Genomic DNA, 15,011 nt, shown 5'->3' with positions numbered 1-15,011 from the left:
GATAGAGAAATAGGGATGTTTCCTTTGCACAGAGGGAAGGGAAGACGCAGAGAGAGGGCAGGAGAGAAGGAGCTGGGGACAGGAGACCTGCCTTCCGTGCCCTAGGAAACAGTGAATACAAGACAAAAAAACACTTATTCTTTGCTACCCCGTGAGTAGAGATTTGGATCAGTTTGTGAAAATTACAGAGCACAGGAGCTCCCTGAATACCACAGTGAAATTTCTCATAAAGTCGCTTGGGATGGGACAGGCTGTCTTTTGAGAAAAGAGGTAGTTTCACCATTGCAGGTGGCTCAAAAGCACCTGTGCAGGATTTGGAACAGGGATTCCTCCTCTGGTTGGGAGACATGTCCCCTCAGATCCTGCTCAACAATCTTAAGGGCCAGCACAGCCCAGAAAAGCAGGCAGTTGGGGGTGGAAGTAGCACATTGAGAGTCTTTGTCACCTGCCTACCTCTAGAACACAGGAAGTGCTTAGAAGCAGCAAGCACCTGCAGGCCCTCTCAATGGGCTTCACACATCACCTGGCTGGCCCTGGGAAAGCAAGCACAGGTGACTCATCTCTGTGGGTACAGCAACGTGGCTGCCTCATGAACCCAAGATTTCCCAATTCTTCTTCATTTGTTGTCAGATCTCTCCAGAAACTGCCGGCCCTGTCAGATTCACAACAAAAGAAGTAAAAAGTTATTGGGTGTTTTACTGGCTTTTGCCCCACCGGAAATCCCTTAGAAAAGACTCCAGCTACCCCTGGAGGGAACCAGATGGGAGCCAGGCAGGGTTCACGGCTCATAACAAGGGAATCACGAAGAGAAGAACACAGACAGGAGAGGCCGAGATGAAACCATGACACACTCTCAGATGGGATCACAGTCATTTCAAATCCAGATGAACTTCAAACAGCCACCAGGACCACAGTCTTCTCAGCCAGCCCCCCTAAGAAATGGAGTAAGGCCCCACCCAAATGAGCAAGTACAAACAAAAATGTGCTGTCTTCCCGGAAAAGTGAAAAGATCAAATGTCCCCTGAGCAGCCAGCTTATCATCCTAACATCTTTGGTCTACTCTCCTCATTCAGAACCCTTCAGCAAGAAATGAAACCGTGTCATGGAAAAAAAATGTCTGTATCACTAGACCTGGCTTCCAATCCTTTCTTGATAGATTCCTAGCTCTGTGATTTTAAGGCTCAGCTTCCTGCTCAGGTAGGAAGAATAACTGTTCTGTAGTTGCTGGGGGAATATAAGACATTTGTAACATGATGATTAATAAATGGTAATTTACATAGCAACAGAAACTATGGAAATGAAGAAAACTTCAAGTGGAAGCGAAAACAGAAACCTTACTTACCCCCAAATACTTCATCCAAAAATGTATGGGATTGACTTAATGTGAATTTTTTTTTTATGATGAACATTTTTTTTTCTTTTTTATTTCTCCACTGTGCAGCCCTCTTCAGCCTATAGGCAGAGGCCAGGCCATGGTTCAAGGCCACAGTTTGCTCTGGCATGGGACACTCTGAGAGACCCAGGGGGACGGGCCTGCCATATGATAAACATTTTAAGAAAAAAAAAAAAAAAGATCCAGACTGTGTCTATATCCTATTTCCAATAATAATACTTCATAGTACTGGAGTTACATTTTAAAGGAAACGAAACACTGAGGCTACCGTTGGGTCTTGTCTACTGGGTTTCCTACAACCCCACTCCCAGGTCCTGGGCTGACTTCCTCTTCTGTGTTCTGTTTCTTGGGGCCTCCTTCCTCCATCCTCAGCCAACAGTCACCACAGCAGGTTCCTCTCGCTGTACTTCCTGCATCCTGGCTAAAGAATCCCCTGCTTTCTCTAGAGCTCCAAGAGCACTCTGAAGAGGAAAGAAGGCTCTGCCTGGCCTTCCAGGGCGGCTACTGTCTCAAAAGATGCTCTTTACACAGGCTCAAGGGGACCACAGTCAGGCCAGAAAGAAAGGTGAGGAATCTTCCCAAGATGCCACCAGGCAGACACTATGCCTGTGGTGCCTCATGACATCTCTAAGAGGTCATCATTATCTCTACTTTGGGAAAAAGGAAGCCAAGGGAAAAGACCTACAGAGAGTCCATGGCTAATATAGGGCATTACTGATTCAAATGCAGATTATTTCTTTGAGGCAGAACAGAGACAACAGGACCGCTTCCACTCTAGAGTATATGAGGAAGTGGTGGTCAATGGCCCAAGTCCCGGGGTTTTCAGGTGTGGGCACATAGCTGTAGCCTACGTGAATAGCTATTTGGTCATTCTTTATAAAACCAGAACTCACTAAAAATATTTGCACAAAGAAGGAAAAAAAATATTTTAAAAGCCCCAGTAACATAAGACCTTAATCTCTTTCATCCCTTTGTTAGTTCTATCTTTGTTAATTCTACATACAATTGCAGTCAGGGGACCTGGATTCTAGATGTGGCCTTACCACTTAAAAGCATGTGACCATGGCAGGTTCTTCCCTTCCCCTCCCAAGGCCTCTGTTTCCACATCTGTAAGATAGGGATAATAACACCTTCCCTGCCTACTCCCCTGGGGGTATTGTAGGCTCTGCTGCAAACAATGGGAGAAATTATACCAAAGTTCCATTTGCACCTGGATATTCTATGTATACCTGTGTCCTGCAACTCTCTTCCCTAGCACCCAGCTCCTTGCTCTTGATATTCAGCAGTCTCCAGAATCACCAATCTTTTGTAGAATACTTTAATGATCTCCAAAGATTCTCACATTCCTGAGATAGCAGATAACAATAGCTAAGATTATTCTACTTATTACATGCCAAACACTATGTTGGATATTGATAATTTTTATCTTGAATCATTAAAATAATTCTGGATGATATTAGTTTTTAAATTAGTAAAACACAGTTCTATATTTGTGTCTTGTTACATGATATATAAGTGTATCATATCTCTCAATATAAAACTCACATGTTGGTGTTAGTTTTAACCCAGAGAGCACTGGATAATCACTAAGAGTTTATAAAACAGAGCACAAGAACAACTGAAGTGTCAAGTTTAGGGAGAGGGAGAGAAAATTGTACTCTTAATAGCAAAGAACGTTGTGGGAAATCATCCTTTTCATAGACATTGGAGAAATGTAGGCATTACTACCCCCATTTGACAATTAAGAAACTGTAGGTCAGAGTGGCAAAATAACTTGCTCAAAGTCTCAGCCAACGAGTGCTATGATGCCAGAATTTAAACCTAAGTCTAACTGGATCCAAAGTCCATTTTCTTTCAATCATACTACATGCCTTGCCTACAGAATCAATCTGGCCTCCTCTGATCACATTCCTCCTCCATCCAAGCACAAGGCCAATTAAAGTTTGGAGTCATGCATAAAAGCAAAAGTAATACTCATGGCATCATTATCTAGTCTTCCTTGAAATTGAGTGAGTGGAGTGTGAGTTAGGGTAGGGATGGAGAACTGTGGTTGCGGTAGGTGGTAAGACTTAAGCTAGAAGTCTTGAAATGGTCCACATGAAGACTGCTGAAGGAGGATGTTAATACTGTAACATTTTGGGCCAAAGCAACATGAATTCATCTAATACACATTGCTTAGGGTCTTCTGTAGGCTGGTGCTGGAGCTGGAGTGCTCAGATGGGGTTCTTGCCCACTTACAAACACTCAAAAATACTGAGTTGATGGAATGCTTTATGTTAAATGTTTACAAATAAATTTTTTAAAATACCACAAGATAAAGCTTGTTTAAAAAATGCTATTTTTCAGAAATAAGCAGGACATGGACAAAGAAAGTATCAGAGCTGGGACTGTTTATGAACCCATTCTGGTGTTTGTGTGCCTGTTGTGGAAAGATGCATGAATTACAGAAGTGAAGGAAAGGGACCGGGGACATATGGAGGTCATCTTTGGTCCACCAGCTTCCCACAGAGGATAGAGAGGCTGGGCCCCTCCTATTCCTGTCTTCCCAGAATAGATAGAACATAACTGGAAAAGGCAGAGGATTTGAGACCTCAGAGCACTAGCCCCAATAATGTACTGCCACTTGAGGCTGGCTTAGCTAAGAAGGCAACACATCATCACAAACATCCCTCAGTCCTGAGAACCCTCTCCCATCAGCTTTCCTCTCTTCAGTCTGGGACCCAGTGGAATGATTACCAGATGGCTCTGCCAGTTGCACAGATTTGTAGCAACCTAGTCCATCTCTGAAGAAGTAAGAAGATAGGAAAGATATTTTTAAAAATGGAAATGTAATCTAACTTCTTTTTAACAGATGATTGGAGTTTGCAAAGCCTTTGCATCTACTCTTTCGTCTATTTAGATTTGATTCTCAGAATAATCTATGAAGTAGAGACTGTTTTATACCCATTTTACAGATGAGGGAAACAGAAGCCCAGAAAAGGTAGTATATGTTAATTATATGCTATTTGCAGTATATATAAGATAGGAAAGCACAGAGAAGATGACTACTTCTGAGTGCAATAGGGAGGACCTATAGGGAAGGATTCCTGGAGGTGACTCAAGAACTGAGTAGGAATACACAATTGTGCACTATGTAGACCAAGAAGGGGAAACTCCAGGTAGATGACGTTGCTAGGGCTTGAAACCATTAGGAATGCTGAAGAAGTTTCAAAAGTAAGATGAATGATGATGATGACAATGATGGTGAAGATGGCAATGATAGTAGTTCACACCTATCCATTGCTTACCATATGCAGATGCTATGGAAACAGATATTATTCTCAGTAGTTTCTCTACCTTAGTCCTCATACCTATCATGTAAGGTGCTTTTATTACCCCCATTTTCCAGATGAAGAAACTAAGGCACAGAGAAGATATGGTAATATAGAACGGATACTATGTGCTAACTTAAGAAGTAGGAATTTTATCCTAAGAGCCACATATCCTAAGAGAAGGCTTGAAGCACTCTTTGTAGAAAGAAGGTGGCACATATTTGTGATTTAGAATGTCTCTCCGAAGGAGGGTGCACTGGGGTTGAAGAGGGAAAACAAAGTGGGAACCTGGCTAGGTTATTTGTCCAAAGAACTGAACAGAGACAGTGAGGATAGAAAGCAGAGGCCGAATTCAACAACTTCTGGTGTTGGTAGGTAGACAATTGTCCTTCACCTATTCACTTCCTCTACCTGTAAAGGCAGAATAATATGTTTCCAGCTACCTGCTTCAGGAATTGCTTGAAAATTAATGGGACAGAGTCCTTGACTGCCTTTCATGTGTTAAACAACACCTCTGTGCTACTGGCGGTGCATATTAACTGCTGAATATATAAAACGTGCTTTGATGGAGGACCCAGGAATAATTATAGCTTTCTAATTATTGTTAATTTTACCACAGCTTTGGAACTCTGAACTTTCTCAATGATTCAAAAAGAGATTGCAACTCCTCCATCCCATTAAAGGAGCCACATAGTGGCAGGTGAGCAATTTCTCACCGGCTCCATTCTTTCATTATGTGCAGGAATTCAGAGACATACCCGAAAAAGAAAACTTTGCTCTTCTAGAATCAAGTTATACAGGAACTCCTTATAGTCTTGCTGGCTCTTTAACATTTTTTTCCCTTTTCATCTCCTAACACTGAATACAGACATAATGTACCAAGCGTGTGAAGGAACCTTTAATAATTGGACACTGGGACACCGAGGTTTTACCAGTGCTTTTCTTTAGATTCTGCACCGTTTCTTTTCCACATTTATTTGAGATCTCACAACAGCTAGGCAGGGTATCAAAGGTCCTTCCCAGGAATCCGAGGAAACTGTTGGCTGGGAGATCTTAGTCTCTAAGCCTCACCTGTATCACCTGTATAGTGGGTATGGTAGGTCGTCTTGCCTGCCTGGGCTGGCGTGAGGATGAGATAATGCTTGTGAACACTGCACTTTATAAATGTGTGCTACTGGAACTTGGGGAGAAAGAGAGGGAACGAAAGAACTTGAAGGAAAGTGTTGGGGAAAGGGAGAGAGAAAGGAAGGGAGTGTGGGGACAGGGTGGGGAGGCCAGCGGCTGCCCTGAGCTTCACTTCCCCCTTGAAACTCCTGGGAATCCCTGCCCCGGAGAGCCGCAGGGACGCCCAAGGTCTGGGGCTGGAAGCCTTGCAGAGGGCGGATCCCTCCCGGGGTGGGGCCAGGAGGGCGGGGCCGGTGCCCGCAGCCGCAGGTGAGTATCGGTTTCCCTCTTCCCGGCTTTCGGTCGGAGGAGGCGGGAGCAGCTTCTCCTGCCCCGATCCTATCGCGGGCGGCGCAGGGCAGTCTGGGCCCTCCGTGGGATGAGGAGTGGGGGTGATGTGTCACCCAAATACCAGCCCCGGTGAGTAGTCGCCGAACCAGCCGGGCAGGTCCGGCGGAGTATAAGAGCGGGAAGGAGCGGCCAGGAGGCAGACGCCTGCAGACTGTCCTGGTAGCCGGAGTCAGAGCCAGCGGAGCCCCTGCGCCTAATCCTCCAGTGCCCCGTACGCTTCCGCCCCACTATGGCCAGGGGCCCCGGCCTCGCGCCACCTCCGCTGCTGGCACTGCTGGTGCTGGCGGCGGTGTCTGGCTACGCTGTCGCGCAGTACAACTGCACATGCCCCACCAACAAGATGACCGTGTGCTCCCAGGATGGCCCTGGGGGCCGCTGCCAATGCCGCGCGCTCGGCTCGGGCGTGGTGGTCGACTGCTCCAAGCTGACCTCCAAGTGCCTGCTGCTCAAGGCCCGCATGAGCATCCCTAAGAGCGGTCGTCGACTGGTGCGGCCGAACGAGCACGCGATCTTGGACAATGATGGCCTCTACGACCCCGAATGTGACCACGAGGGCCGCTTCAAGGCGCGCCAGTGCAACCAGACGTCGGTGTGCTGGTGCGTGAACTCGGTGGGTGTGCGCCGTACAGACAAGGGCGACCAGAGCCTGCGCTGCGATGAGGTGGTGCGTACCCACCACATCCTCATTGACATGCGCCACCGCGCGACCGACCGCGCCTTCAACCACTCCGACCTGGACACCGAGCTGCGGCGGCTCTTCCGCGAGCGTTATCAGCTGCACCCCAGGTTCCTGACGGCTGTGCACTATGAGGAACCTACCATTCAGATCGAGCTGTGGCAGAACGCCTCGCAGAAAGTCCCCGGCGACGTGGACATAGCTGACGCCGCCTACTACTTTGAGAGAGATATCAAGGGCGAGTCGCTGTTCGCGGGCCCAGGAGGCCTGGACATGCAGGTGCGCGGTGAGCCTCTGCACGTGGAGCAGACGCTCATCTATTACCTGGACGAGAAGCCTCCCCAATTCTCCATGAAGCGCCTCACCGCCGGCCTCATCGCCGTCATCGTGGTGGTCGTGGTAGCCTTGGTCGCTGGCCTGGTTGTCCTGGTGATCACCAACCGGAGGAAGTCCGGGAAGTATAAGAAGGTGGAGATCAAAGAACTGGGGGAGTTGAGAAATGAACCCAGCTTGTAGGTACCCTGAGGGAAAGGGAGAGGGGTGGGTATCAGATTATCTCAGACCAAACTGAGTCACAATTCTTGATTCTTGGCCCAAAGGAGACATTTTTCTTCCCAAATCCTTATTGCCCCCCCCTCCCTCCTCCACACACACACACCGAGTTTGATAAATTTGATATTTCCTGGTATCAGAGGACAGCTCTTCCTGACTTCTGTCTTGAAGGAAGCAATTCTAAAATTTCTTCCCTTTGGTCCAAGGAAAACTAACTCTGGGAATTAAGGGAAGGATGGCACTGAGCCATGTGTAAGAAGCAAGTGTCTTACAACCCAGCCTCTTTGCAAGTGATCAGATCAGATGGATCTGGAAGCTGTAAATGAGTTTAGAAGGCAAACAGCTCTTTTACTATCTTGAGTTTGTTATTTGATGAGCTCCCTAGTTATCATGGCCCTCCTTATTAATTGGGCCTGTGTAGTATCCTCATTTACCATCGTTTGTATTACCGACCACACAGCTTGTCACTAGGAAAGAAGCCTATTTCTACTGCCTGCCTGAACACATTTTAGATGTCTTAGTTTGAGGGCCGAGACTGCCCCAGAAACAGCTTCGATTCTCAGCTCTCCCTTATTACAGCTGATATCAGTAATGTTTTCTTTTGTAAAATGTTTGTATATATGTCGTCTTTGATAATACTGCTGTGATTTTTTTTAAAAAACATGCATTTAATAAAATATGGGAAAGGCACAGATGAAAAGATGGAGTTTGTGAATACTCCCTCCAGATTTATACCACTTTGGCCTCTTCTCTCTGATTTCTCATGACTGGGGTATTTTTATTTCGAATCCTAACATTTCTTTTTTGCAGAGTGGTCATTTCATATTGCCACTGTGGTATTTTCTTAGCGGCCCTAACTGGCCAATTTAAATGCTGGTGGGTTTGAGGCAGGAGGCAAAAACTGGCTAGACTGGCTAAGAGAGGAGCCAGCCTTCTTTGACTACCTCTAAACAAGCCTTGGCACCAGTACAGAGGGAAAGGTCTAATTTGTTTCACAGCCCTACTCTGAATTAGGAGGTACTGTTCTCATTTAGTCCTTGGGAAAATTTATTAAGCTCAACATGTTGAAGTTCTCCGAGAGGTTAAGAAACTTTCCCATGAAATTACAGCCAGTCTGTGGTCAGCCCTATGAGCTGGCTGTGCACATGGCTGTTTTCTCTAGGATTTTACTATTAATGTGCTGTAAAGATTTTTTTCCCTTAGTAGCTGTAAAAACCCAGGCCCTGGCTCTTTCATGAATTCTCCTCCTCCTCACCCATTTGCACTTATTTATGTGAAGCCAAGCATGGTGCAAGGGGCAGCCTGATGACAGTAATAACCAGGAAGCTGAGGGTACACTGGGCAACTGTAAAGGAGGGAGTGGTGGCATATCAAATATTCTGTAACTAATACGCTATATCCAGGACTTCAGTTTCTCGCCCAGGAATCCATCTTGTGCCCCTCTCACCTCCACAGTCTCTGCTAACCCCTGGAGACTGTAACATGGGTGAGAATGGGGGGAGGCTGCTCTCAGCCACGGTCTTTGCAGCTTGTGCTGGGGGTGTCTGGTGCTGGCGAAGTTAATACTTCAGGATCTGAGAGTCTGCTGCCACCCCAGCTGGGGAGGAACTGCTCTTCAAGCCTCAAAAATCTTCTTAGTCTCATACAAGATGTGACTTCACAGAGGGGCTGGGGAAGGATGTGGGCTGACTCCCCATCGTAGGACAGTGCCCAAAGTAAGAATGATAGCAATGAGAGTAAGACTCCATTCTCAGGCTCCCTGGGTGCTTTCCACTCTGTTAGTCACTCACATGTCTTAGCATAAAGGACCTTGGTAAGGGCCTCTGACCTAACCTTCATTTCATTTCTTTTTTTTTTTTTTTAAGAGCAAGTGCCTTCTCTAGATTAATGTTTCTTTGGCACAGCTGGAACTAGAAAGCCTCATTGTTTCAAGAGTCTCTTCAAGAAAACTATCACTTGACTGCCTAAAAAATAAACAGATTGAGTGGACAGTTAAACAAGGGAGCTCCCCACAAAAGCCATTCCTTCTTTGGTATGTCACTTCTGTATAATATCTATAAGTGTCTGCATTCATTCCAGACGATGACTCTCTGCACTTTATAGCATTCACTTTCCAAAAACATACTTTTCACATGTATAATCTTCGAGACATTGAGTTACTGGAAATAACTGAAATATTGACAAATCTGTGTTCAAAGCCTGCTCCGTTAAGCTGGGAAGTCACTTAACTCCCGTTTTCTCATTAGTTAAATGAAACTACAAATATCTTATTATTGTGAAGATGAAATGAGGTGACTGGTATAAGTTCTTAGAACAACTTGGGCACTTGGCAAGAGCTCAGTGTACTTAAAAAAAATTCTCTTTTCTAAATGATATGCATGGCACACATCAGAAAACTGAGTTCTACAGAAGTCGAGTACTCTCTTGAACACACATCCTCCACATGCCAAAGCCGGGGTTTGAAACCTTGGCTCTGGCTTCCCACCCCAGGTTGCTGTCCTATGCACCCAGCAGGTAAAATGCTTTTCCTGGTCCTTTCCTCCAAGCTCCTCATGCTTCTGTGAAACTCAGCTTACCTCTACTGGGTTCAGGACTTCTGAACTAGTATAACCTTCAAGGGTCTAGCCTCGACCCCCAGAAAACTCCCTCCCTTCCTAATTCACCTTTTACTATTTGGACTCAGACCTGCAGTTGCCCCAGGAAGGAATGTGAGAAACAGGTGTGACTCACCTAGCAGGTTGTGGCTTGTCTTCTGAGACTGGAGGAGGCTCAACTGATTTCCTTGTGTAGGTCACCAAAAATCTCTCTATTCTAGTCATTTCCTTAATTAGAACATTTTTTTAAAAAATTACCCATTCCCCTTTCCTCCACTTAACATATTTAATTCAATAGCCCATTCTGCAGATGAGGAAATGGAAATACAGACAGGAGAATGGCTTGCCCAACCCAGTAGAAGGTGGCAGAGCTACTAGAGCCCCCAAACTTCACTCTGCCTGTCTAATGTTTGTCCCACTTGCCTCCCTGGTTAGTCTCCTGATTATTTATGTTTCCTTGATTATTTCTGTTCTTAGGCTGTGGTTAATCTTTAGCTTTTGAATATCACTTAAAAAGGAGAGATCCTTTGATTAAATGTAAAACAGATGAGCTTGAAGTTACCTGCAGCTGTTTTTCTATTTGTAAAATAGGTCTAGTTTTAATTAACATGCTAGATTTTTAAGATTAGACATGTGAAAAGATGGAATATCCACTCAGTGAGTGATCACTCTTGTGTGAACAACAACAAAAAAAGTTACCCTAAGATCATGGGGAATAAATTACCAGCAATGGTTAAGTTATTTCAGTGGAACGTGAGCAGAACTTCCACCCCACTTTCTTAAGAGGACATCTCCATTCTTAGACTTCAACCTTGGAAGCCATATGTTTATAGAAGCAGAGCAATCACTCACCTGGTTTGTATAAAACAGCTGTGCCCAACACTCCAACATAAAGGCACAGGCAATGATGTTATCAATAGGACCCCTACAGCTCAGGAAATAATATTAAAAGTTTATAAATGGGATGATATCAAGTTAACAAAAACTTATTCACAGCAAAGGAAACAATTAAGAATATGAAGAGAGAACTTACACAATGGGAGAAAATCTTTGCTAATTACTCTTCTTACAGAGGATTAATATCCAGAATATATAAAACACTTAACTACAAAACCACACAAAAAAATCCAGTTAACAAATGGGCAAATGAACTAAACAGACACTTTTTAAAGGAAGAAATACAAATGATAAATATGTGAAAAAATGTTCAACATGTTTGCAATTAGGGAAATGCAAATTGAAACTACACTGAGATTTCTTTTCACACCAGTCAGAATGGTAGCTATCAACAATACAAACACTAATAAATGCTGGAGAGGATGTGGAGAAAATGAAACACTTTTACGCTGTTGGTGGGATAGTAAATTAGTACAACCACTATGGAAATCAGTATGGAGGTTCCTCAAAAGACTAGGCATGGAACTACCATATGACCCAGCTATACCACACCTTCATATTTCTTTTTCCAAAAGAAAAGTCAGCATACTATTGTGAAACACGCCTACTTATGTTTATAGCAGCACAATTCACAATAGCCAAACTATGGAACCAGTGTAGGTGTTTGTCAATGAATGAATGGATAAAGAAAATGTGGTAGATGTACACAATGGAGTTTTATTCAGCCATAAGGAATGTCATTGTCATTTGCAGGAAAGTGGATAGAACTCAAGAACATTATGTAAAGCAGAATAAGCCAAACTCAGGTTAAGGGTTGAATATTTTCTATCATCTGATGAAGCTATAAAGGAGAAAGGGAAAAAAAGTTGGGGGGTGGGACTCATGAAAATCAAGAAACATCAGTTAAATAAAAGGGATCAGGCAGAGGGAGGAGGAGTGGGAAAGAGGAAATACTGGGGAATGATATTGGCTAAATTATACTGTTATATTTTTTGAACATACGAATATGTAACAACAAATCCCACCATTATGCACAGCTATAATGCGCCAATACAAATATGGAAAAAAAGCTCAGCTATGCCCATCCAGGTGGCACACTGATCTTCAACTAGGATGTGAGAGATAAATAAATGCCTCACTTGTTAAACTACAGGTTGAGTATCCCTAATCTGAACATCTGAAATCCTAAATGCTCTAAAATCTGGAACTTTTTGAACACTGACCTGGTACCACAAGTGGAAAATTCCATACCTGAGCTCCCGTGAGGAGTCATAGTCAAAACACAGGTTCACTAAAAATGTACCAAGTCATCTTCAGGCTATACGTATAAGATGTATATGAAACATAAATGAATTTTGTAAGTTTAGAATTGTGTCCCATCCCCCAAGATATCCCAATATGTATATGTAAATATTCCCAAATCTGAGAAAAACCCCAAATTGGAAATAATTCTGGTCCTAAGCATTTTGGATAAGGGATACTCTCATGTTATCAGATCTCCCTAACAGTTTTTTGTTTTTATTTTAGCTTATTCTTTTACCCTAATTGGCATAAGTGGCTGTATTATTCCTATAACAAAGGAGAAAACTAGGAGACAGAGAATGGCCCTTATGGGAGACAACCCAGAGAGTCCAATGTCTCTTCCCCACATGAGGATGCAGCAAAAATATGCTATCTCTGAGCCAGGAAGCAGACCCTCACCAGACACTGAATCTGCTGGCCCCTTGATACTAGACTCCCCAGCCTCCAGGACTATGATAAATAAGTTTATTTATAGGCCACTCAGTCTATGGTGTATTGCTAGAGCCATCCAGATGAACGTGGTTTAAAAGAGAGAACTCTATCTCTACAATCCTCGTCTTGGTTTCCCTTTTAAACAAAGTATTTTCCAAGGAGGAGAGAATGAACTCCTGGCAGAATTATTTCTATATCCCACATGGTGTCTTATGGGAAGCATAACATATAATGAGAACCCAGGAAACATGTTGAATTGAACTGGTGGGTTGCCAATTATTGAACACATAGACTGTGCCAATATTTTCATTCAAGCTCTAACCTCACAGTGTATATCACGGCAACCCGTGAATATGACGTATGTTATGTTCATTACTGTTTTACCAAGGAGGAAACCAGGATCTTAAACAAGAGGTCACATAGCTGGTAAGGAGCAAGGTAAAGTTCAAATGTGGGCTTGCCTTCTTCCAGAGATGTGCTCTTACCATTGCAGCCTAGAGCACAGCAGGACGAAGAACCCTGTCCCACAGCAAGCAGTGATGGTGCAGTAGTGAGATTTATTCTCAGGGACTTAGATGGACTCCCTCAAAGGACCATTCAGGAACTTAACAGATGTCTTTTACAATCAAGCATGTCATGGTGATCAGGACATTTCACACAACAGTGTCAGACAGCAAGGGAGTTCAGAGTGTGACGGAGACATCCAGTGTAGGGGCCATGAGGTCATACAGCTTCTCATGGGTTCCACTGATCTAGGCACGGTCCCTTTCCTCCCAAAGAGATGAGATGCCTTGGGAAGTTGAAATGCCTGTTGACTGCTGGCTAATGTGTTGACTCTTACTCTGGATCATTTCCTTCCCCTTACCCAGCTCAGCTGGACCTCCTTGTGCAGCATAGAACTGAGCTTTTACATTGAAATAGGAGAAGGGCTTGCCGTGGTACCAGGGGCACAGATCTCCTGTCTTCAGGGTGATTCCCTAACAGCGAACAGTACTAGCCCTGAAATTTATCCTTCCTGCCTTTCCAATAATCCTTTTCTTGAGCTTACCATGAGAGGCAATCATGAAACCCCGGGTGATATTTACCAGCCTCTGAGAATGTTTCCCGAAGGGAAATGACAACTGGAAGGTGTCCACCAGGACATGCTTGATTGTAAAAGACATCTGTTAAGTTCCCAAATGGTCCTTTGAGGGAGTCCATCTAAGTCCCTGAGAATCAATCTCGATACTGCACCATCACTGCTTGCTGTGGGACAGGGTTCTTCGTCCTGCTGTGCTCTAGGCTGCAGTGGTTGTCATTTCTCTTCTGGAAACATTCTCAGAGGCTGGTAAATATCACCTGAGGTTTCATGATTGCCTCTCATGGTAAGCTCAAGAAAAGGATTATTGGAAGGGCAAGGTGGGTAAATTACAGGGCTAGCACTGTTCGCTGTTAGAGAATTACCCTGAAGACAGGAGATCTGTGGCCCTGGTACCACAGCAAGCCCTTCTCCTATTTCAATGTAAAAGCTCAGTTCTATGCTGCACAAGGAGGTCCAGCTGAGCTGGGTAAGGGGAAGGAAATGATCCAGAGTAAGAGTCAACACATTAGCCAGCAGTCAACAGGCATTTCAACTTCCCAAGGCATCTCATCTCTTTGGGAGGAAAGGGACCGTGACTAGATCAGTGGAACCCATGAGAAGACGTATCACTTCGTGGCCCCTACACTGGATGTCTCCGTCACACTCTGAACTCCCTTGCTGTCTGACACTGTTGTATGAAATGTCCTGGCCACCCTATGAGGTTTTTTTTATTGTTTGTTTGGTTATTGAGTTATTTTTTGGTTGGGGGGGGGTCTGGAGAGTACTGGGGATTGAACCGGGGGGGGGGGGTCTCAGCCACTGTGCCACATCTCTAGCCCTTTTTATATTTTATTTCAAGACAGGTTCTCACAAAATTACTTAGGGCCTCACTAAGTTGCTGAAGCTAGCCTCAAACTTGCCATCCTCCTACCTCAGCCTTTCAAGTTACTAGGATTACAGATGTGTACCACTGCACCCAGCAACCTAGTGTTTTGATGTAAATGCACATTATCATATGCTACTGAACAATGTGCTACAGAATGGGGGGAGAAGTACTTGTTTTAGTCAGTTTTTTCATCTCTGTGACCAAATGCCTGACAAGAACAATGAGTGGAGGAAATTTTTATGTGGAAGCTCAGGGTTTCAGAGGTCTCCGTCCATAGATGACCTGCTCCATTGCTCTGTGCCAGAGGTGAGGCAGAACATCATGGTGGAGGGGTATAGAAGAGGAAAGCAAATCAAGACACGGCACCAGAAAGCAAAGGAGAGAGAGAGGGAG

General features: G+C 44.5%; 1 protein-coding gene and 1 pseudogene across 1 annotated transcript; one reads left to right on the top strand and one right to left on the bottom strand.

Annotated features, from left to right (window-relative positions):
- Positions 1 to 1,431: 1,431 nt before the first annotated feature.
- LOC120891078 (small nucleolar RNA SNORA42/SNORA80 family) lies at positions 1,432 to 1,553 on the bottom strand (annotated as a pseudogene).
- A 4,597-nt stretch (positions 1,554 to 6,150) lies between these two features.
- Positions 6,151 to 8,211, top strand: Tacstd2 (tumor associated calcium signal transducer 2). The gene has a single exon (XM_005326016.5). The coding sequence runs from the start codon at positions 6,449 to 6,451 to the stop codon at positions 7,409 to 7,411; it is 963 nt and encodes a 320-aa protein (XP_005326073.1). The 5' UTR covers positions 6,151 to 6,448; the 3' UTR covers positions 7,412 to 8,211.
- The last annotated feature ends 6,800 nt before the right edge of the window (positions 8,212 to 15,011 follow it).

The sequence above is a fragment of the Ictidomys tridecemlineatus genome, chromosome 11 (genome assembly GCF_052094955.1).
Source record: "Ictidomys tridecemlineatus isolate mIctTri1 chromosome 11, mIctTri1.hap1, whole genome shotgun sequence".
Classification (NCBI taxonomy): Eukaryota; Metazoa; Chordata; class Mammalia; order Rodentia; family Sciuridae; genus Ictidomys; species Ictidomys tridecemlineatus.
The sequence above is the reverse complement of the archived record's forward strand: the minus strand, read 5'-3'. Positions and strand labels throughout refer to the sequence as shown.

Coding starts and splice junctions, on each gene's coding strand:
- Tacstd2 (XM_005326016.5), top strand. CDS start 6,449: ATGGCCAGGGGCCCCGGCCTCGCGCCACCTCCGCTGCTGGCACTGCTG.